The 22,234-nt window shown below is 38.8% G+C and overlaps 1 protein-coding gene across 3 annotated transcripts; it reads right to left on the bottom strand.

The window, feature by feature from the left end:
* Positions 1–218: 218 nt before the first annotated feature.
* On the bottom strand, positions 219–18,963 carry LOC127796700 (casein kinase 1-like protein 6). 3 transcript variants are annotated; one of them, XM_052329000.1, is made up of 15 exons: positions 18,721–18,963; positions 18,311–18,495; positions 18,086–18,126; positions 17,279–17,348; positions 16,484–16,632; positions 16,300–16,395; positions 4,345–4,415; positions 3,130–3,191; positions 2,963–3,026; positions 2,744–2,828; positions 2,007–2,133; positions 1,806–1,879; positions 1,665–1,728; positions 1,395–1,528; positions 219–752 (listed from the first exon to the last, which is right to left on the bottom strand). In XM_052329000.1, the coding sequence occupies exons 2-15, from the start codon at positions 18,384–18,386 to the stop codon at positions 486–488; spliced, it is 1,380 nt and encodes a 459-aa protein (XP_052184960.1). In that variant the 5' UTR covers positions 18,387–18,495; positions 18,721–18,963; the 3' UTR covers positions 219–485. The 3 variants fall into 3 exon arrangements, with proteins under 3 accessions (XP_052184960.1, XP_052184961.1, XP_052184962.1); XM_052329001.1 differs by having other exon boundaries at positions 18,726–18,963; XM_052329002.1 differs by having other exon boundaries at positions 18,740–18,963.
* Between the last annotated feature and the right edge of the window lie 3,271 nt (positions 18,964–22,234).

The following is a 22,234-nucleotide window of genomic DNA, read 5'->3' as shown; positions in this document are numbered from 1 at the left end:
ACTTGGGATTGGGTTTGGGCATTGGCATGTACAAGGGGCTTGTGCTAGGCTCCGGTTTGTTCAGACCATTTTGACTAGTATTAATATCCATGCAAAGATTGTATCTTCACAAAAAGCAAGGTTAAGAAGCTGTATAAAACACAGATGCTCCTTCTTATGACCACAAATATGAGGCATGTAACAAGTGAAACGCACAAATTCATTTTTGAGAAAAGATGTTGGAGGAAACCTATTTAAGTTACCTTCATTCTATTGTTGCAACTAATGAGGAGAATTTTCAACATAATAACAATAAGAGAAACAAATGTATCAGAGTGGCTAACAACTGAATACCAAGACACAAAACTTGCTGCAAAAAGGCCAGCTTACATGACATTTAGTTGTGTATGGCATTTTGACTTCCATATACAAGAGTGAACGCAGAGCTAGATGGGAGTTGTCTGTTTCAAACACATGTACTTTTTTGAAGGATAAATAAACTTCATTTACTTCCGCAGTGAGAGAAACTCGAAGCTGCGAAGAGGGTCATTGCGCGTAGCCCCCTTCATGACAGAAGAACGAGCAAAAGATGACAATTTTGGCTCCACCAGTGGTTGGGGTTTCTGTATGGTGGATGAGCGCCCAACACTCGACGCTAGCCTGCTTGGGGGCAGTTCACTGGGTTCTGCAAGGGAAGTTGGTCTGCTGGAGGAGATAGCTCGTCTTGAAGAGCTGCCCGCTCGAGAAGTTTGGCCTCTCTCTGAATCAGGTTCCTGCAAATGCAAACAACTTTCTATACAATGCAGAATACAAAAACAATAGACATTTAATTGCAGACAACTTTCTATACAATGCAGAATACAAAAACAATAGACATTTAAGGCTTTTTGGAATGACCAGAACGTAATAAGGCGATTGGTATTATAGTACATTTACTGGAAAGAGTAAAACTCAAAATCTACATCATCGGCACATACAGACTTTAGTATGGTCCATAAACCAATCTGGTGTTTAGAAAAAAAGAATACCAGCTGTAGGGACAGTAGAAATAGAAAGAAACTAACTATTTCAGTAAAGGAACATGTGCAGGCACTCCTGAGCTGTTGATATTTGAGGGTATAGCTTGGTGGTTATGCCTGAAGTCTGCTAATGCAATTAAGTGTAGAGCCACTACAGACAGAATTTGCACCATAATTTTTTCTAAGATTGCAACTTAATATTAGATTAGATGACGGAAAAGATATCCATGTAAACAATAATTAAGCAACTTGACTAGCATGAGTAACATGTGATTCTTTTAACATAAACATGAGCAATATATAGTAGACTTGGAATAAACAGGATAGCATGAAGGAATAATTAAGTTATAAACTTACAACAATCATGCATACATTTCTCTTTGAAAAAAAAATTACCACATCCTTGGATGAAGGAATATCCTCTGAAACTTGGTATTTAGTGTGGTCACCGTGCCGACCAGAACCTGAGGCATGTCTTCTAGAAAATACTTCGACTGCACCTGAGAGTTTATCTCTAATCTCTGGCACCACTGGATAAAATAAAATAAAAAAAAGAAGAGTCAGCAAGTGCATCTAACAGCCTTCCACTTGTCCACTGATTTCTGCGCTTTAGAAATCAGCACATACAGCAAGTTCATACCAATTACTTCTATTTAGAGGGAATACCTGAGATCCTTTTTGGTTTTTCCGCAGCTGGTCCAGGGTTTAAGCCCATATTCCCACTTGGATTCTAAATGACGGGGAACAGCATTCAGACATATTCTTCAGAGAAAAGAAATGATTTTCATAAAATTTTCAAGCACTGACCTGTCCTCTAGAACTGCTACCAATTTGAGGATACTTCAATACGGTCCAATCAAAGACATAGTCAAACTGATAACCTGCAGTATGAAGATACTACTAAGATAAAAATATGGATGCTTGAAAAACTCTGTGGGATAAGAGAGTTACTGATGATGGGAAAATGAGCTGAGTGTACTAGAAATTGGGGCATAAATATGCAGTTACCTTCTCGAATAAACAAGTCACGGAAAAGCCTCTTCAGGTATGAATAATCTGGTTTGTCTTCAAATCGTAATGATCGGCAATAGTGGAAGTATGATACAAACTCGGATGGATATGATTTACATAGCACCTATTCAACACAACTGAATCTTCAATCATCTATCAATCTGGCAAGATCACAAGGAAAGTAGCACGATCTACAATTATAGTTCTGCCCACTAACTGAATCTGAGTGTCATATAGGCCCAATATGAAATGGCCCAAATGTGACCAAGGTATAGCACCTTGGATCAATTGTCAGGAGAAACTTAGTGGAACCTGGATATAGCCATGCTGACAAAAATGGTGAATGGCGATAAAGTCCTTATGGCATGCTACTCATATAATAACAGAAATGTATTTATGAAGAATGCCTTGAAGTCACATCGTTGCTTGTTGGGAAAAAAAAAAAAAACGAAAAGCTGCATTATAAATCCATAATCACAAGGATGGGCTGTAGTTTGAACATAGGGCTACTGTACCCGCTGGAATGTTACTTATGGCTAAAGAGCCAGCCATCTTTATTAGTCTACATGGCATGTTCAGGCATTGTTCAATAATTTGGCCGCGAGACTGCCGCTTTAGGTCAGAGGAACAATTTGATCATGCAGCATCTCAATCAGACCTCAGAGGATAGAGATTTATTTTTGATTGAGAAGCAACATTATAATGTATTGTATGGGCACAATTGGATGCAATACCTCTATTGGAGTTAGCATCTTCTTTTCACTAATCTTGTCATATTTCTGCTTTTTGGTGCCTGCTCTCAGCCCCTGCCAGGGAAGACTGATGCAAAAAAATCATATGCAACAGATTAAGATTTAAGAAAGGCAAAGAAAAATAATGCTGTGCCAAATACTAATTCCAGGTAGGTACCAAGAAATAGTAAAATAAAATTGATTCTGGTAAATATTTTCAACCTTCCTCTTAAAAAATACATTAACACGTAACCAAGAGATTCCAGATCATCCCTCCTGCTTTGTTCTGCCAGCAAAATCAAACAAATAGATCAATATACTCTACGTATCTGAATTTCTGATAATCTATCTCACATCATTCATTGGCAGCAAAGATTTGGTGAACTCACCAACTCCAAGGTGTGTGTTGACACTAGCATAACGAGCTGTGCCTGTGAGATTCTTATTTTCTCTGCAAAAGAGAGATCGAGAAGATTTCATGGTAAATAGATAACAAATAGTTTATTAGCAGAAAGTGGAACTAGTTTTAAAAATTTAGAATCAACGCAGGATTGTTTAACATAGGCCAATTATTCTCTCTTAGCCAGTTGCATGTCCATGGAAAAACTTCCTTGAGGAAAGTAGATCCAATTATAAAATTACACCAGTAAGAATGTCTTGGAAAACAAAATCCCTTCATGAAATAGAAAATAAATGAAAGATTTACCAAAAGAGAAGAAAAAACCAAATAAACTACTTTATGTGGTTGACAAGCCTTCACAAACTAGTTCACATGGCTGACAATGCACCCAAAAACCCCTCAAGTAGATACCTTAAGAGAAGAAATATATTAATTGTACATATGAGGAGGTGCAGCAATTGATAAATCACCTTTTTCATCCCTTATCTTGTTTGGAATGTGCATATTTTCAAGCTTTTATAGGCAGTATGATGGTGGAGTTGTTAAAAAAGGTAACCCTTTCCTCTTCAACTGGTGCACTTAGGAAAATGAAATAATTGCTGCTCTTCAAGAACTGAAGGTATTTACCAAGCAAAATAGCATTTTCTTTATAGTTTGTATTGTCATGTGATAATCAAAAAGGGGAAGAAAATAGTTGAGTGGCAACGAAGGTAGGTTTGTCCCTTGATACTTTTGAACGTTACAAAGAGTCTGTTGAATTCTTTTGGTAACTATAGTAAACCTCTTCAACACTGTTATGGTTTAGGAAATACGAAAAGAAATCATCTCTCGTTCCTCCGTCAAGTTTATGTAGAGAAGTTCCTAATAATGCTCGTTTTTCTAATCATGTAGAGAAGTTTTTATATGATTCAAGCATTCATTCCAACCCAATTTTATGATCCACACATTTTTGTGTAAGCGACTAAGAGAGAGTAATGGTGCTGCACAAACAGACAAATTGTTTGCACACAATAAGCTTTCACAATGAACATGGGATATGGAATGGTAAGTAGAGCGGACTTCCAGTGGTGCATGAGCTAAGTGCCAGCCCAAACCAGCTTTTACATGATAAACTTCAGAGAATAGACTACGTTCAACACAACTAAAATTCTTTTGTGGGAGCATGAAAAGATCAAACCATCAATTGACAGGCATATGCTATTACCTGTATGGTATGTGCTTATGGGTCTGAAGATCCCTATACTTTTTTGCGAGGCCAAAATCGATAATGTATACCTGTGACACAAAATCGGGAACGTTAAGAATTATTATTAACCCCGGGAGCATATCATATGCAAATTTTCTAAAGATGTATACATGGAATTAAAATTAGATGCAAATTTTACACAAATCTCTATCCAAGCATGCAGCAAGTTATGCAAAGAAATTAGGGTCATTCCCTTTGGGGATTGTTATTTTTTAACTTTGTTCAAGATACTTATTCTCCTTTACTGGGAAGGACTTTCCTTTATGCTTGGTATACTTTCATCACCAAAAATATTTTTCTTTTTTTTTTTTATTCTTTTCCTTCTTTCGGTCAAGAACAATATTTCTCCATTTTATGTTGAAAAATGAGATAGTTACTGTTTAAGCAAGGAATACCGAGGTAAGGAAGTAGCAAGTCAGTTTGCAGCAAACACATAAATGTATTTGCATGAAAATAAATTCAGACTGTAATGGTGGACAAAGCAAATATAGCCAGACTGTAAGGAAGGCAAAAGTAGTACACGCTTATCTTTACATTGATAAGGAAAGAGTAAACAGATGAGCCTTTTCACATAAACTATTATCTAAACACACAGGATAAGACTCATAGATGATAAGGGACATTATCAACAGCTTGAACAAAATAATATCTGCAACTTGATAATAATAGCCCCACATAGTGGGATAAAGCCTTGGGATGTTATTGTTGTTGTAACTTGGTAATAATAGATAATATCAGAAATCAAAAGGTGCCTTCTAACTTAGCAGTGTTTATAGAGTTCCAGATGTTATAATAATGATTCAATTTAGCTAGCATGAAAGCATCTAGGTATAGACAAACCAAGGGTTCACAGAATCCCCCCCATATATGATGAGACTCATAGAAGATAAGGAATGTGTTAGAGCCGAACTTTGATAGGGGTAAATTCTCCCCGAATTGGGGAGAACTAGGAAATGGAGGGGAAGAACAGAGAGAATAGACATGAGAGAGAGAGAAAAGAATTAGGCGGGAGTAATGAGTAGTGTATTGATCTTCGATGCCTTGGGAGCGTGGTATTAGTGAGTTTATATACTGATCCGGCTCCTACTAGTGGTGTCAAGGCCTACTTGATCACAATTACATGAGTAGTTTGCATTTAAATTCTGGCCTAACTACCTAACTATTCTTCCTGCCTAAACAATCAATTAAATTAACCACAATTTCCCCCCCCCCCTCCCCCTCCTGTCCACAAGTAGGTTAAAGTAGTCCTGCTATCTTTGGGAATTGTTTGAGCATGTTAGGGAGGTACTCCCAAGTGTTGTTTTCTAGGTGTAGATTGGACCATCTCACCAAGACTTGTGTTAGGGGGGCGCCTTGTCGGTATAAGATCCTTTAATCAAGGATGGCCATGGGTTCAATAGCCTTAGTAGGGTGTGGCAGTAAGGGAGGCAAGGTTGTGCTCACTGAGTTGGCTCCTGCTGACTTCTTTAATAAGGACACATGAAATACCGGGTGGATCTGAGAGTTTTGGGGTAGCTGAAGCTTGTAAGGCACCTTTCCAATCATGGCTACAATGGGATAGTGCCCATAGTACCTTGGACTGAGCTTGGAGTGCTGCCTTGGTGCTAGAGCCTTTCAGTGAGCTTATCTGAGTCCCAGGTAGACTTCCTCTCCTTTTGTGAATTTTTTGTCACTCTGCTTCCTGTCTGCAAATTGCCTGGTCTTATTCTAGGCATTGGCTAATTCCTCCTGTAGAACTCGAAGCACTTGTTGTCTCTGTTGTAGATTGGAGTCCACTGTAGTTACTGTGGTTTCTCCTCATATAGTAGGGAGTAAGGGAGGTATGTATCCATATAAAGCCTCAAAGGAAGTCATCTGAATAGAACTTTGATGGCATGTATTATACCACCACTGAGCCAATGATAACCATCTATGCCATTCCTTAGGTAGTAAGAAGCTTAAGCATCTCAAGTAGGGCTCCAAGCATTGGTTCACCCATTTAGTTTGTCCATCGGACTCTGGGTGATAGACTAAGGACATATGTAGCTTGGCTCCCAGCTGCTAGAACAATTCCTTCCAAAAGAGACTGGTGAACACCTTGTCTCTATCATATACGATGGATTGGGGTACTCCATGCAATTGCACCACCTTGTCTAAGAAAAGTCGTGCTACCTCTTGAGTAGTGAAAGGGTGGGTCAATCAAATAAAATGAGAGAATTTAGTGAGCCTATCCCCCCCCAACCAAAATGCAATCCTTCCCCTTGGACTTTGGAAGCCCTTCCACAAAGTCCATAGAGATGTTAGACCACGCTTGCATAGGTACAGGGAGTGGTTGCAGTAGCCTAGGGGTTGTTATTGTCTTTGTTTTGCACCTCTTACAAATATCGCACTACAACACATACTCCACTACCTATTTTTTTAGTTGAGGCCAATAGAATAGTTGCTTAACCCTCTGGTAAGTATTTTGTATTCCTGAATGGCCCCCAAGTGGGGATCCATGTAAAGTGTCCAAAATTTGCCTCTTTAAGGCCTCATTATCTCCAATGACTAATCTCCCTTGGTACCTCAACACTCCATTTTGGATAGTAAACCCTGGTCTAGGGGTAGGGTCAAGAATGAGCTGCTCCATAATCCCCTTCGTCCACTCATCCTATTCATAGCTAGCATTGACCTCTTGGCACTAATTAGGGACAACCATTGCAATGGAGCTCGCCACAACCTCCTCGATGCATCTGGATAAGGCATCAGCAGCCTTATTCTCTCTTCCCCTCCGGTATTGGATGACATAATCCAGTCCCATCAGTCTTGCCATGCCCTTCTTTTGAAGACGGGTGTGTAGCCTCTATTGCAGGAGGAATTTTAGGCTCTCGTGGTTTGTTTTTATAACAAATTGCCTGCCCTCCAAGTAGTGACACCATTTATTCACTGCAATCAGCACTGCCATCATCTCCTTATCATATACACTAAGTCCTTGATGCCTTGGGCTCAGAGCTTGGCTAATAAAGGCCAAAGGCCTTCCCTCTTGGGATAACACTGCCCCTACTCCTGTACTACTAGCGTCAGTCTCCAAAATGAATGGTTTGGAGAAATCAGTGAGTCCCAGGGTAAGTACTTCACTCATCGCCTTTTTGAGCTTCTTAAAAGCTTGTTCTGCCTTCTCATCCCATTTAAATCCCTTCTTCTTTAGTAAATTAGTGAGGGGCTTGCTAATCACCCCATAGTCTTTCACGAACCTCCTGTAATAGCCTATTAGGCCCAAGAATCCCCTTAAGGCCTTTACTAATATAGGCCTCGGCCAAGTCAACATAGCAACCATCTTCTTGAGGTCAGTGCTCACTCTTGCGCTGGATATTACATGTCCCAAATATTCCACCCTTGGCTAGGCAAAAGCACACTTAGACCTCTTAATAAACAGTTGATTGAATCTTAGGACCTCTAGGGCAATTTTTAGGTGACTTAGGTGTTGTTGGAACGAGGGGTTGAAAACAAGAATGTCATTAAAGAAGACTAATACGAATTTGCGGAGGTAGGGTTCAAAAATTTGATTCATTAAGGCCTAAAATGTGGTAGGGGCATTTGTTAGGCCGAAAGGCATCATCAAAAATTCATAGTGCCCTTTATGAGTGGTGAAGGCTGTTTTAGGGATATCATCAGGGTTCATTAGAATCTGATGATACCCTGATCTCAGGTCCAACTTAGTGAATACCATGGCATGTTTCAGTTCATCAAGTAGGTCTTCTATTATAGGAATAGGGAATTTGTTCTTTATTGTATGAGAATTGAGTTGACGATAATCTATGCCAAAATGCCAGCTCTCATCTTTCTTTTTAACTAGAAGTATGGGTAAGGCATAGGGGCTTTGACTTGGTCAAATGATTGACCTTGTCAACAAGTCTTTGATCAAATTTTTGATCTCGGATTTTTATTTAGGATACTGATAAGTTTGAATATTAATGGGTTCAATGTTGGGTTTCAAAACAATGGAGTGATCAAATTGTCTATGGGGTGGCAGTGATTTGGGTTCCTCAAATAGGTCCTTAAACTCAAGCAATAGTTTATTAAGGGAGTTTATTTCGTGTGCCTTCCATAGTTGTTGGTGGATGGTCTCCCTTGCTTCCTCATGCTTTGCCTCACCTCTTCCATGCTCCATTGCATGAATTGAAAATAGTTGGGCCCCTTGAGTCCATTTGGACTTTAGGACCTTCTGTAGCTTTCTTCTAGTTATCCTCTTATAGATCCTTGTCTCGGGGCTACCAATAAGAGTCATCATTCTCCCATCTTTCTCGAATGTGACTTCCATTTTGTTGAAGTCAAAAACTGATAGGGCTGACACCCTTTATCCAGTCCATACCAAGGACTATGTGATGCGGACACTAATCAAGACCCGGCCCAAGCCAAGGCCGAGCCGACCATGTCGGAACAGTAACACCAGAACAATATTTTAATATTTCACATGTCTTAGGATTCTACTTGATTTAGGATTCTATTTCATGTTTAATTAGGATTTATTTCTATTAGGATTCTAGTTGGATTTTATTTACAAATATTAGATGGATTTGGATTAGCCAAACACTATAAATATGCCTACGATCTAGAGTTTGAAATCAATTTTTTCTCAATCAAATTTCAACAACCTATTTAGGTTTTCTTAGCAAAACAGTCTTGTTTTTACGTCTTCTTGAAAGCCAAGCTTCAACCATTGAAATTTATTCTTTCAAGAGTTTATTTTGGTGTGTTTTTTTCACACATGCACTACACGTTGCGTCAGGTGATATCAGAGCGATTAATAAACCAATTAGATGGTCAATCTTGAAGGTAACGGTAGCAACCAGCCTCGTGACGGTGATCGGGGGTTGCCCGCGGTTTGGAGAGCAATCGAAGAACAACGGAAAATAACTCGTACAATGGAGTAGCAATTGGAGCAAATCAGCAACCAATTGGGCATCTTAATACGAGTTGATGATGACAGGAACCTGAATAATGGGGTAAATCAAGCCAGAGCGGGAAGACCACCCATTAATCATGTCCTTGTTAATCCTAGAAGACCAGTGATTGAAGATAACGATGAAGAGGATGATCTTGATCGCGCAATAGCTAACCCTGGTCGTAGAGGGGTTAGGAGGAATGGGCATCAACACAACCATTGGGGCAACGATGAGTATAAACTAAAGGTTGATATTCCTACCTTTAGTGGAGATCTTGATATTAAGGGGTTCCTGGATTGGATCACTAAGGTTGACCGAATTTTCGAATATATGGAGATCCCAGATGAACAACAAGTAAAGTTAGTAGCTTACATATTGAAAGGCGGTGCATCTATTTGATGGGAGCGATTGAGAGAGACGAGATTGAGGGAAGACCGACAGCCAGTTCAGACATGGAGACGAATGAAACAGCTATTAAGAGGTAGGTTTTTACCCCCTGACTATGAACAATATATGTTTGAAACTTATCAAAGATGTGCATAGAGAATGAAGAGTGTGAATGAATATACCTCTGAGTTTTTGTGATTGGCAGAGAGAAACCAATTGTCAGAAAGTGACAACCAACAAGCAGCTCGTTACTTGAATGGATTGAAGTCTGCTATTCATGATAAAATTGGGGTTCAGATGGTTCTAAGTGTACAAGAAGCAAGAAACTTAGCTTTAAAGGCTGAGTTAATGTTAAGTGAGAGAGCCCGTAATGACAACTATCGTCGGTATAGTGGGAATGAAAATAAACAAGTAGTTTTTGATAAAGGTAAGTCAGTTCAGGGAGCGCAACCCTCCAATCCATTTCATATAGTCAACCCTAATAAGGCTACAACGGGGGGGAACATTTGAGGTACTACTTCTAATCTTCCAAAATCCCCTAATCCTTATGCAAAGTCTATTTCTTTGAAGTGTTTCAAATGCAATGAGGTTGGACATCGATCTAGTGATTGCCTAAGGAGGAAAACAGTTAACATTGTAGAAAGGAAGGAAAATGTTACTGAAGAGGAAGTATATTGTAGGCCTGATGGGGAGGATGACGAAGAAGATTATGGACATGGGGAGTATATATGTGTAGTTAGGAAGTTAATGCTATCTCAAAAGAATGAAGATACTACTCAACGGCATAAGTGTTTTCACACGAGGTGTACGGTGAAAGAAAATTTTTTTGAGTTGATTATTGATAGTAGAAGTTAGGAAAACATCATAGGAAGAGACGTGGTGGTGAAGATGCAGTTAACTCCTGAAAAACATCCAAGCCCTCACATGATTGGATGGATCAAAGAAGTTGTATGTGGATGAACGCTGCAGGGTGCCTTTCTCTTTTGGTAAGTACTCCGACGAAGTCTATTGTGATATTGTTGATATGGATGCTTGTCATATTTTATTTGGGAGGCCTTGGCAATTTGATGTGGATGCTAAGCGCTCGGGTAGGAAGAACACATATCAACTTGAGAAATAAGGTGTGAGTTATACTTTGTTACCCATAGTGGAAAAGAACCAAACCAAAGCTTCTAAAGTGGAAGGGCGAAATTTTCTTACCATTACACATAAGCACATTGAGTTTGTGAGGGAGTGTAAGAATACTTGGGAGGTTCACTTATTAGTTGTCAAGGGAGAGAGCGTGAGTAAGCCACTGAAGGTGAATCAAATTCTAGTGGGGGTGAAGGGATTGTTGGAGGAATTTCACAATGTGGTTTCTAAGGAGTTGCCTAATGAGCTACCTCCTATGAGGGATATTCAACACCACATTGACTTGATTCCTGGTGCTAACTTGCCTAACCTACCACACTACAGGATGAGTCCTAGGGAAAATGAGATTTTGCGTCAGCAGGTAAAGGAATTGTTGAGAAAAGGGCACATTCAGACTAGCATGAATCCATGTGCAGTGCCAACATTATTGACATCAAAGAAAGGAGTTGGAGGATGTGTGTTGGCAGTAGAGTCATCAACAAGATTACTATTGGGTACAAGTTTTCAATTCCTAGGCTCGATGACATGCTTAATCAACTTGATGGGGCTGTGATTTTTACCAAAATTGATCTCAGAAGTGGTTATCATCAAATTAGAATTCGACCTGAAGATGAGTGAAAGACAGCTTTCAAGACGAGAGATGGGTTGTTTGAGTGGTTAGTTATGTCTTTTGGACTAACCAATGCACCAAGCACTTTCATGAGACTAACGAATCAAGTATTACGTCATTTCATTGGTAAATTCGTTGTGGTGTATTTTGATGATATTTTGATATAAAGTAAGTCTATTGATGAGCATGTGGGGCATATTTGGGATGTATTGAGTGTGTTGAGGGAAAACAAACTTTATGCTAATTTGAAGAAGTGTATTTTTATGAGTGAGAGCTTGTTGTTCTTGGGCTTTGTTATAAGAAAAGATGGCATAAAGGTAGATGAAGAAAAGGTGCGAGCTATTAGAGAGTGGCTAACCCCTAAAAATGTCAGTGATATGCGGAGTTTCCATGGGTTAGCAACTTTCTATAGGCAGTTTATCAAACAGTTTAGTAGTATTGTGGCTCCAATTATTGAGTGTTTAAAGAAAAGAAAGTTCCATTGGGATGAAGAACAAGAGCAAAGTTTCACCTTGATAAAAGAGAAATTATGTACCACTCATGTCTTAGCTTTGCCAAGTTGTTTGAAGTTGAGTGTGATGCGAGTGGAGTGGGTATAGGTGCTGTGTTGTCCCAAGAGAAGAGACCAATTGCATTTTTCAGTGAGAAATTGTGCAAAGCCAGAAGAAAGTGGTCTACTTATGATAAGGAGTTTTATGCAGTGGTGATGGCTCTTAAGACATGAGAACATTACTTGATTGCCAAAGAATTTGTTCTTTACACGGATCACCAAGCTCTTAAGTACTTGAGTAGGCAAAGGCAATTGAGGAGTGATATACATGCTAGATGGTCTGCTTTTATTGATAAATTTCCATATAAAATTGTGCATAAGTCGGGACAGCATAATTGAGTGGCGGACACTTTGAGTAGGCGTGTGGATTTGATCAAGACCCTTAGTGTTGAGATTGTTGGGTTTGAGTGCTTGAAAGAATTATATGTGACAGACGAGGATTTCAAACATGTGCGGGAACAATGCATGTCTCAGTAATCGTTAGGAGATTTCTATGTGCATGATGGGTTTCTCATGAAGGGAAATCAGTTGTGCATCCCTTGCACATCCCTTCGTGAGAAAATTATTCGAGATTTACATGGTGGTGGCTTAGCAGGGCATCTTGGCAGAGACAAGACTATTGAAGCTGTTATGGGAAGGTATGATTGGCCAAGAACAAGGAGAGATGTTTCTATTATTGTGGCTAGGTGTTATATATGTCAAACAACTAGGGGGCACTCTTCTAACACTGGTCTCTACATGCCATTGCGTGTTCCCAATGTTATTTGGGAAGATTTGTCTATGGACTTCGTATTGGGTCTACCGCGAACCCAACAAGGTATGGATTCTGTTTTTGTAGTGGTTGACAGGTTTTCCAAGATAGCGCACTTTCTTCCATGCAAGAAGACGACAGATGCAGTAGCTACAGCCAAACTGTTTTTCAAGGAGATTGTTCGACTACATGGAGTTCCTAAAACTATTACTTCAAATTGTGATACAAGGTTCTTGAGTAACTTCTGGATTACCTTGTGGAAGATGTTCGATTCATCTTTGAATTCCAGCAGCACAGCACATCCCAGACTGATGGACAGACAGAGGTGGTGAATTGTACCTTGAGAAATCTGATTCGCAGTGTTTGCAAAGACAAGCCAAGACAATGGGACCTAGTCATCGCTCAAGTGGAATTTGCCTACAACGCCGCCGTGCATAGCTCAACCAAAAAGATCGCCATTTTCCATTGTATACATGAAAGTTCCTAAAATTGCCAAAGATACCAAGTTTCAGTGTTGCAGCTAGTGACTTAGCCGAGCATGTTCAAGTAGTTCAGGAAGATGTCAAGCAAGAGTTGCATAAGGCAAATAAGAAGTACATGGCAGTAGCTGACGAGCATAGGAAGCACATGATATTTGCGGTTGGAGATGAAGTCATGATATTCTTGAAGAATGAATGAATTTCAGCAGGAAAGCAGAACAAGCTCAAGGCAAAAAAATATGGTCCTTTACAAGATTACAAAGAAGATCGATGATAATACTTATGTTGTGGATTTGCCTAATCATATGGGTATTTCCAAAACATTCAATGTTGTTGATCTTTCTTTGTATTTGCTAGATGTTGAGTTATCATACTCGGATCATAATTTGAGGACGAATTCTTCTCAAATTGAGGTGAATGATGAAGACACTAATCAAGACCTGGCCCAAGCCAAGGCCGAGCCGACCATGCCAGAACAGTAGTACCAAAATAGTATTTTAATACTTTTTAGGATTCTACTTCATGTTTCTACTTGATTTAGAATTCTATTTCATATTTAATTAGGATTTATTTCTATTAGGATTCTAGTTGGATTTTGTTTACAAATATTAGATGGATTTGGATTAGCCAAACAATATAAATATGCCTAGGATCTAGAGTTTGTAATCAAGTTTTTCTCAATCAAATTTTAGCAACCTATTTGGGTTTTCTTAGCAAACAGTCTTATTTTTGCGTCTTCTTGGAAGCCAAGCTTCAGCCATTGAAATTTGTTATTTCAAGAGTTTATTTTAGTGTATTTTTTTCACACGCGCGCTACACGCTGCGTCACTATGTCATGACCCCCTAACTTCAACAACCTCAAGTCAGCTTCTAAAGGTTCCCCATGCATTTCCCAACAGAACCCTTCACATGTAGACCGGCACATCACCTTGTCGTTTGTTACAGTCACAGACAACGGATGAGTCCTTGTCAACTCACACCTCAATCTCTTAGCCGTCCCTTCATTGAGAAAGCTATGCGTGCTTCCACTATCAATCAAGACCATTAACTAGTGATCCTTTACCTTTCCCTCCACTCGTATGATCTTGCTGTTAGCAAGACCCCTGAGGGCATGGAGTGATATCTCTACACTTTCTTCCCCTTCTTTATCACCTTGGGGAAGCTCTCCATCATCATTTTCCATCATCTCCTCGTCTCCTTCTATCAACAGAAGCTGCCTCCTGCACTGAAGTCTAGGGGCATATCGATCACACAACAGAAGCATAGCCCCGGCTTCCTCCTTTGCTTAGTGAGTTTCCCCTTGTTTATGGACATAGGGACTAAGGCAAAGGATTGACCCCCTCCTGTGCTCCCTTGGCTCAGTCTGCTCCCTTCTCTCCCTATCCCTTTGCTCCCCATCTGGATCATTCCAAAATTCATGGTCCTCATCTATCCCCTTTGCTTCCTCATTAACGCCTCTACCATCAACTCTTGCAGCCTTGCACACTTTGTGGCTTGCTTTATCGTTCTAGGCTGCTGCATTTTTACAATGGGCCTCAATTCCTCACTTAGTCCACTCACAAAATTAGAGACAAAGTACCGAGGGCCTCAATTCCTCACTTAGTCCACTCACAAAATTAGAGACAAAGTACCCCTCGGTCAAGTATGGATTTAGGATTAGCATAAGGGATTTGAGCTCTTCAAACTTCAATTGGTACGATTGCACCGTCCCCTCTTGACAGAGCTTGTTAAACTCCTCTACCACTTCCATCATATTTTTGTCAACAAACCTTCCACATAAATCCGCCCACTGGCAGCCCCTTTTAGATCCTATCCATCCCTAAAACCATACATCCCCTGCATCGTTCAGGTATACAATCGTGAGGGTCACTCACTGCTGTTTTAGCACACCATAGAAACTGAACATCCTTTCGCACCTACACACCCACCACCTTGGGTTCACTCCATTAAACATAGGGATCTCCAACTTAGGAAATGGAAATCCAAGCTGATAGGGAGCAACTTGAGTTCTCGGTCTCCTTTCCATGGTGTTTTCTCCTACCACCACCGGATCTGCCTCAAATTTAGAGGCGTCCTCTATTCGTGGGGCCAGAGTATGCCTCGGTAAGATTGGATTGGATCTCTCTTGGGGAGGGAATTCCAAGGAGAGCCTTACCTGGTGTTGGCTGGTGACCATCCTAACAAACAATTGCATTTGTTGCTTCAGTTGGTTGTCTTGTTCCCGATTCTCCTCCCGCCATCGATCCATCGCTCCTTCAATCCTCCTCTCCACCACTACTTCCATGGAGGATTCCATACTTCCCATCCTGATATACATATCAATCACCGCCGCAGTGACTTGTTACAATTGTGCCTCCATTTGCTTCATGCATGTGCTGTTGGCCATGGCGAATTCTAGTGCTGATAACTGCCCAAGGATCCTGCTTTGACACTAGAATGTCAGAGCTGAACTCTAACAGGCGTGAATTCTCCTCGAATTGGGGAGAGTTAGGAAATGGAGGGGGAAGAACATAGAGCATTGCAATAGAATAGACGTGAGAGAGAGAGAGAGAGAGAGAGAGAGAAGAATTAGGTGGGAGAAATGAGTTGTGTATTGATCTTCGATGCCTTGGGAGCGTGGTATCATTGAGTTTATATATTGATCCGGCTCCTACTAGTGGCGCCAAGGCCCACTTGATCACAATCACATGAGTAGTTTGAATTTAAATTTAGGCCTAATTGCCTAACTACTCTTCCCATCTAAACAATCAATTAACCACAATTTTCCCCCAAATTATTACAAATTGCATGCCTGTGACAGGATGTGATTAACAGCTTGAACAAAATAGTATCTTCAACTAGATAATAGTGGATAATACCATAACTCACAAGGTGTCTTCCAACTTAACAGTGTTCATAGAGTTCCAGATGTTATAATAATAATTCAATTTAGTGAGCGTGAAAGCATGTAGGTATAGACAAACAAGGTGCACAGAATCTCCCCCCCCCCTTCCCCTAAAAAAAATAAATAAATAAACAAATAGCCTCCAACAACTAGCAGGGAAATGCACCCTAAATATTAGAAAGTCAAGCATAACATTAATCAAAAGTTCATTCAATACTTGATTTGCTTTTCTTCCCAGGCCCATCAAAAAGTTGTCAGGCTTTATATCTCGATGAAGGAAACCTCTTGAATGGACATATTCCACTCTATTAATCTAGAAAGATAACAATTGAAAGTTCATTAGATTACTCATTGGCAGCTCAAGACAAATTTGTCAATTGAGAATAGCTATGCATACTTACGAACTGATCTGCCAGCATTAACACTGTTTTCAGCGTAAATTTTCTGTTGCAATAGTTGAATAGATCTTCCAAGCTTGGTCCAAGAAGATCAATAACCATGACATTGTACTCACCCTCAACTCCATACCATTTGAGGTTAGGAATCCCCGCTTCATAAAAATATAAGATTAAATTAACAAAAACAATATAAAAACCACCCAAGTGCAGAAGTAGGATTACATTATGAAGCAAAAAATGTAAATAAAAACATAGCATGACACAGAGAATGATAGCCACATACCAAAGAGATTTTTTTGGGTAAGATATAGGACTAAGTAAAGGAAAAGGAAATAATACAAGGGAAGCCATAAAGGAATCATATAAAGTTGATTCTACAATTTAAACTGCATTCAGCTGTAACAAACAACAGTCACAAGCCTTAATTCAACTAGATTGGGCAGGCCATGTGAATTCTAGACATCTAACCATCTTTATCTATAGCCACATCATCTGTAATGTTGTTATATCCTATGTGAAATTTAAGAGTTTCCAACCAAATTATTTTCCGTCTCTCCCCTTCTTTTGCTACAAACTGCCTCTATTTCATCCACTAGCCACACAAGTGTGTCTATCAGTTTTCTTCTCACATGTCCAAACCATCTTAATAATGTCTCTCAATTTTATTTCAAAAGGGCTCCTCAACAGCAAATCACTTTATAAATAACCTTAAACCCCCAGGTACTACATGCATGTGTGTGTGTGTGTGTGTGTGTGAGAGAGAGAGAGAGAGAGAGAGAGAGAGAGAGAGAGAGATACTTCCTCCTTGCAGAAGCATGATAATTTTGGACTCATAATGAAGTTGAGGGTGTTTGGTCTTGACAGGTTCCTGAAAATACAGTAAATGAGAAAATAAAGTTGAAAACTATAATATGAAGTGCCATAGTAACTTATATATGCCCTTCAACACAGTCCAAAATAAAAGACAGTAAAACCTAAAGAAACAAATTCTAGGTCATCCAGTAGCCAGTATTTCATATCAAGAACATAATGACCAAAAGGTGATCTTATTATTTTTCAAAGCAAATTTTATGCCAGTGCCCAGTTGTATAACTCCTAGTGTTTATAATATGAAGCTCACTAAATAGGAGCATTGTTACCGTTCGTAGAACTTGAAGAAAAAAAAAACTTCAATGTATTCATTGTTTTTATTCAGTTATTAAAGATTTCAATTAGCCTAATAAGACAAACTCTACTGATACTGCAACTTAAGAACACTGAATAAATCATTACCTACAGGAAGTATCACTATGATGATGGAACCAACAAGCATTTTCCAAGTAAAAATATAAAACACAACGGCATACAAAGCCTTTATCCCAATATGTAGTTAAACTTCCTTTTTACTTTGAAGAGATTTTCAAGTCAGAAGTAAAAGAATGCTCATGCATAATCACTACTTGTAATTGACAACTTCAGACAGACAAAACAAAAATATACTAAGTTAACAAATAATTGATTAGCATACCATAGATATCTTCTAACAAACTAAAATACGTTCTTTGCAATAAAAGAGCACCCCAATACATATACATGTGTCGTTGAGATAATTGCAATAAAGCATACCAGCTTGATAGCAACTTCCTCTCCAGTTTGTATATTCACTCCTGAATGAATAAACAACGAAATTAAACATAATTTCCATGGGACACAAAGCTAAGAAGATTATTAGTATGAAACACCTGAGTGAATAAACAACTGCATTACGCAAATTTTCCAAAAGATAGAATGCTAAAGAATATTACCACTAGGAAACACAAAAATGCAAATTAAACTGGTAATGAGCTTTACCTAAATAGAGTTCCCCGAAAGAGCCACCTCCAATTTTCCTCCCGAGCTTAAACTTTCCACCAACAACATGATCCATGATTTAGTGATGAACACTTAGATAGAAGTTCTTCGCCAAAACAAGTTCCTGACTTCCACAAGGTATTCTCACTTAACTTTCATATATAATCTACTTCTCCCCCACGCCCCTAAAAAAAATAAAATAAAAAACCAAAAAAGGGAGAATCGGGATCAGAATTGGCCGAGCAACAATCCAGCGGATCGAAATCGTTTCTCTACAGTTTCATGATTAAAAGACCAAGAGAATATCAGAACTGACACTTCAAATTGAAAAGGAAAAACATATGAAAACAACGAGAAAGGCAATTGCGAAGCGATCGACTCAAAATATATGCAAATTCGATCCCGAGCACCTTACTGAGCTACACAGACCATAATTCAGAAGCGCCAGCGGACCTCATCCAATTGCAAGGTCGCCAATCTCCACTGCTACATCCACGAGAATGTGTATATATATGCAAATGATCTGTTGCAAAAATGAAACCGAAAAAAGAAGATTTTGGGGAAAAAGTAAGCGAAGATCAGGGCCCGATGACGATGAGGCTGGTAAAAGGACAAACCGCTTGAAGAAAAATCGACCAAAGTAAAGAGACAAGGATTTGCCTTCTTCTTCTCCTCCTCTCTCCCCCCTGCCTCTGATTTTTTTATTTTATTTTTTATATTCTTATTTCTCAAGTGGATGCCTTTTTGTCACGAAGTGGTGGTTTGGTTGGCCGCCTGGCGTCTCTCCAGGCCCCAGCTGCATCCTAACTCTTTTATTCGGGCTTTGGTCTTGGGCTTGGGCTTCTGATGTGCGTGGGCTTCAGCTTGGGCTTGGACCTGATGTGGTTACTTCTGCAAGATCTTGGGCTTGGCACACTCTTGGATCTGGTTATTTGTTTATTTTTTTCTTGTTAAGTAACAATTACAAAAAACAGACAAAGACATAATTAGTTGTACTATTTGGATTATTGAGTTGAAGTAGAAGCAAATTAAACCAAATTCCTATGGGGTGTTTGACAGTTGTTAATTTTTTTTTGCTTTCAGTTTTTATTTAATTTTTTGTTTTAAAAAATTAAAAACCTAGTATGATATTTAAAAAGTGTTTAAATTAGACGCGAATGAGAATGGGTTTAAACTTTTCACCAATTCACTACCTTGTCTCCTTGTCAAGAATTTCAATAATTCACTTTATCTTTTTCAGGATTTGCTCAAACTTCAGCTTTTAATAGGTGTAGTTGTAACTTTTGCTTTTCAATAGTTCATCAATAATCGGATTCAAACAGCTTTTATAAAGAGTAGTTGGAATCTCTTATATTGTACTTTTTATGAGCTCAAGCACTAACCACAAAAAGAGAAGTAAACCTTACAACTTAAACACTTCAAAAAGTTTTTACAAGATTGAATTCAAATAATGAAAGTAACTTCTCACAAATAAATGTGAGATGAAAAGAATGTGAAGATAAGAATACTTTTTTTTTTTTTTTTCCTTGATATAAGATGTATATTTTGAGGGCTCTTTTGCTTGAGTATGATTGTGAAAAAATTTATCTTAACATCTCCTTGTTTTTCTTGAATCCCATATGTTTTTTTATAGCTTTTCTTGTTAGAAAACATGATCTGATCATACGCAGGAGAAAATAAAATATGATTTTATTGGTATCACGTTTTTCAAATCTTACGGTTAAATCGAAGACATAAAACGAAAAGTTACATTGAAACGAAATCTGATTTCGTAGACGATAATCCGCCTGATATCTCCCACGCGTGAGATGTCGAGTCGGTCCACCCGAAATCGTCAAGACTTCAATAGACTTGAGAGAAAAAGGGACACGAAAATTTTCTCTAAAATTTCGTTTATTTGATACAACCGATTGATCTTGGATTCTAGGTTTAATGGCCTATTTATAAGTAGAAACCCTAAAACCCTAAGTGCTATTGGACCGGACTTTAGGTGCTAGCAAAAAGCCCAATCTAATTTAATAATTAAATAAATAATCATATTACTTATTTAATTATTCTTATTTCTTTAATAAATAATTACACTTATAATTTAGTAATTCCATAATTATTAAATTTGCCCTATTTTTCTTTTAAAACGATTTCTATTGGGCGGGACTTTCTGGGTTCACAATTAAATTAGCAACGAGAATTAATCAATTATTAATTCTCATAAATCATGAGTGACATCTAGTAATATGTCATGATTATCCAATTTAATGTGAAGCGGGAATGTGAATCTTACACTATGGTGCCCTGCAATACAGTCCCTTTATCATATAATATCCCGACGAGATATGAGATCACGGTCAGCAGGTCAAATCTCTCGATCTCATCATATGACCAAATCCAATAATCACACTTGACTAATATGACACAACCTCTACGGAATCTAAATTCCATCGTCATATTACCTTGGCCAAGTATTTATCGTCAAGTGACCACTGGATCACATAGGATATCCTCCTCGTATATCTCGAGATGATAGATTCCATGTCTGATGCACACATACCTTGTGTGTCATTGAACTAGGTACATAGATACATACGGCTATCCCTGATTAGGACAACCATACAATATCGTTGATATCCTAATCCACCAACACACAAATATCTATGTCATCTCAAGTCTAAGGACTAATGCAAATCCTTAGTTAATATTGAATCATTGACTTGTGAGATAAAACCCACGTGATTCAATATTAATAGTCCCGTTTAGTGAATTCATTCCTATAACGAGCACTCACTTGTCTTCCTTCTGTATCTTATACAGAGTGGTATGAAACCCACCAATCTTGTCTTTCGGTATCTTATACCGAACAAGGAGGAAAATGATGTGCCAGCCTTTGCGAGTTACTAATTATCCAAGTTAAGAACTCTATGGCCAGGAACATATTTATAATATAACATATTGTGGATTATCCGTCTCAATTATTCTTAACAATTAAGAATGGTATCCACTCCTTATTATACTAAAGGATATTTGTATGTTCAATTCAAATCATATTGTAATTTAAATTAAACATAAAACTTGCCATTAAATAGGGTTTAAAGAATTACAAGATCAAGCCCCATTGTGTCACTAGAACTGGTCTTAAGGGTTTATATCTAACATTTCTTGCCTCATAACTATTAGTCTTTTTGTCCAATGGGTAAAACTTGTAAGATTTTCAAGATATATTCCATTTAATTTAATCTTAATGGTTAGATATATAATATGGACCGTACTGATCCATTGGGCCAGCTCACTACTTGGCACTTAGCTTGGTCCCCATGCTAGATCTTGGCTTAAGAGCTCGGAAAATGTTTATGTCTAAGCCAAGATCCTTGCGCCAGTAACGGATTCTATCAACCCCGAACAACTCGCACACTGATCCTCATTAGCTTGTAATCTTCATCAAATCCAAGATCTTCGAGAATGATCCCTATCACTATCGTGCATCTTGACTCTCTATCATTTCACAACAACTAGCGACACGCAAGACACATTCATTTCTATATAAGCCAGTTTGATCACAGGCAAATGTATGTTCTTTCCAAACCTTACCCACACTCTGACATTCTGAATCCTCACTAACTTGAGTGTCGGAGTGCTTGTAGGTGCCAACCACTCCATCCCACACAGATCACCAAATCACAACATTTCGCTGCTACTGAAGTTAGTACGATCAATCCCGTTGGGCGAGAAGGAACATTTAGTGCCCACCATGGGGCCGGTAAAACTCACCTACCCCACACGTCGAGTTAACCCCCAACTAATAGTGTGACCAGTGCAATGAGCGGGCTGACGATGATGCAGAAGTCAGCCATCACCAACTGCTCCAGGCTACCCACACCCTTACTTCTCCACCGTCAGCATCCTTATACATTCCGAGCCATCCTTTCTTAG

The sequence above is a fragment of the Diospyros lotus genome, chromosome 3, assembly GCF_014633365.1.
Source record: "Diospyros lotus cultivar Yz01 chromosome 3, ASM1463336v1, whole genome shotgun sequence".
Lineage (NCBI taxonomy): Eukaryota > Viridiplantae > Streptophyta > Magnoliopsida > Ericales > Ebenaceae > Diospyros > Diospyros lotus.
This window is presented reverse-complemented; position numbering and strand designations above follow the sequence as displayed.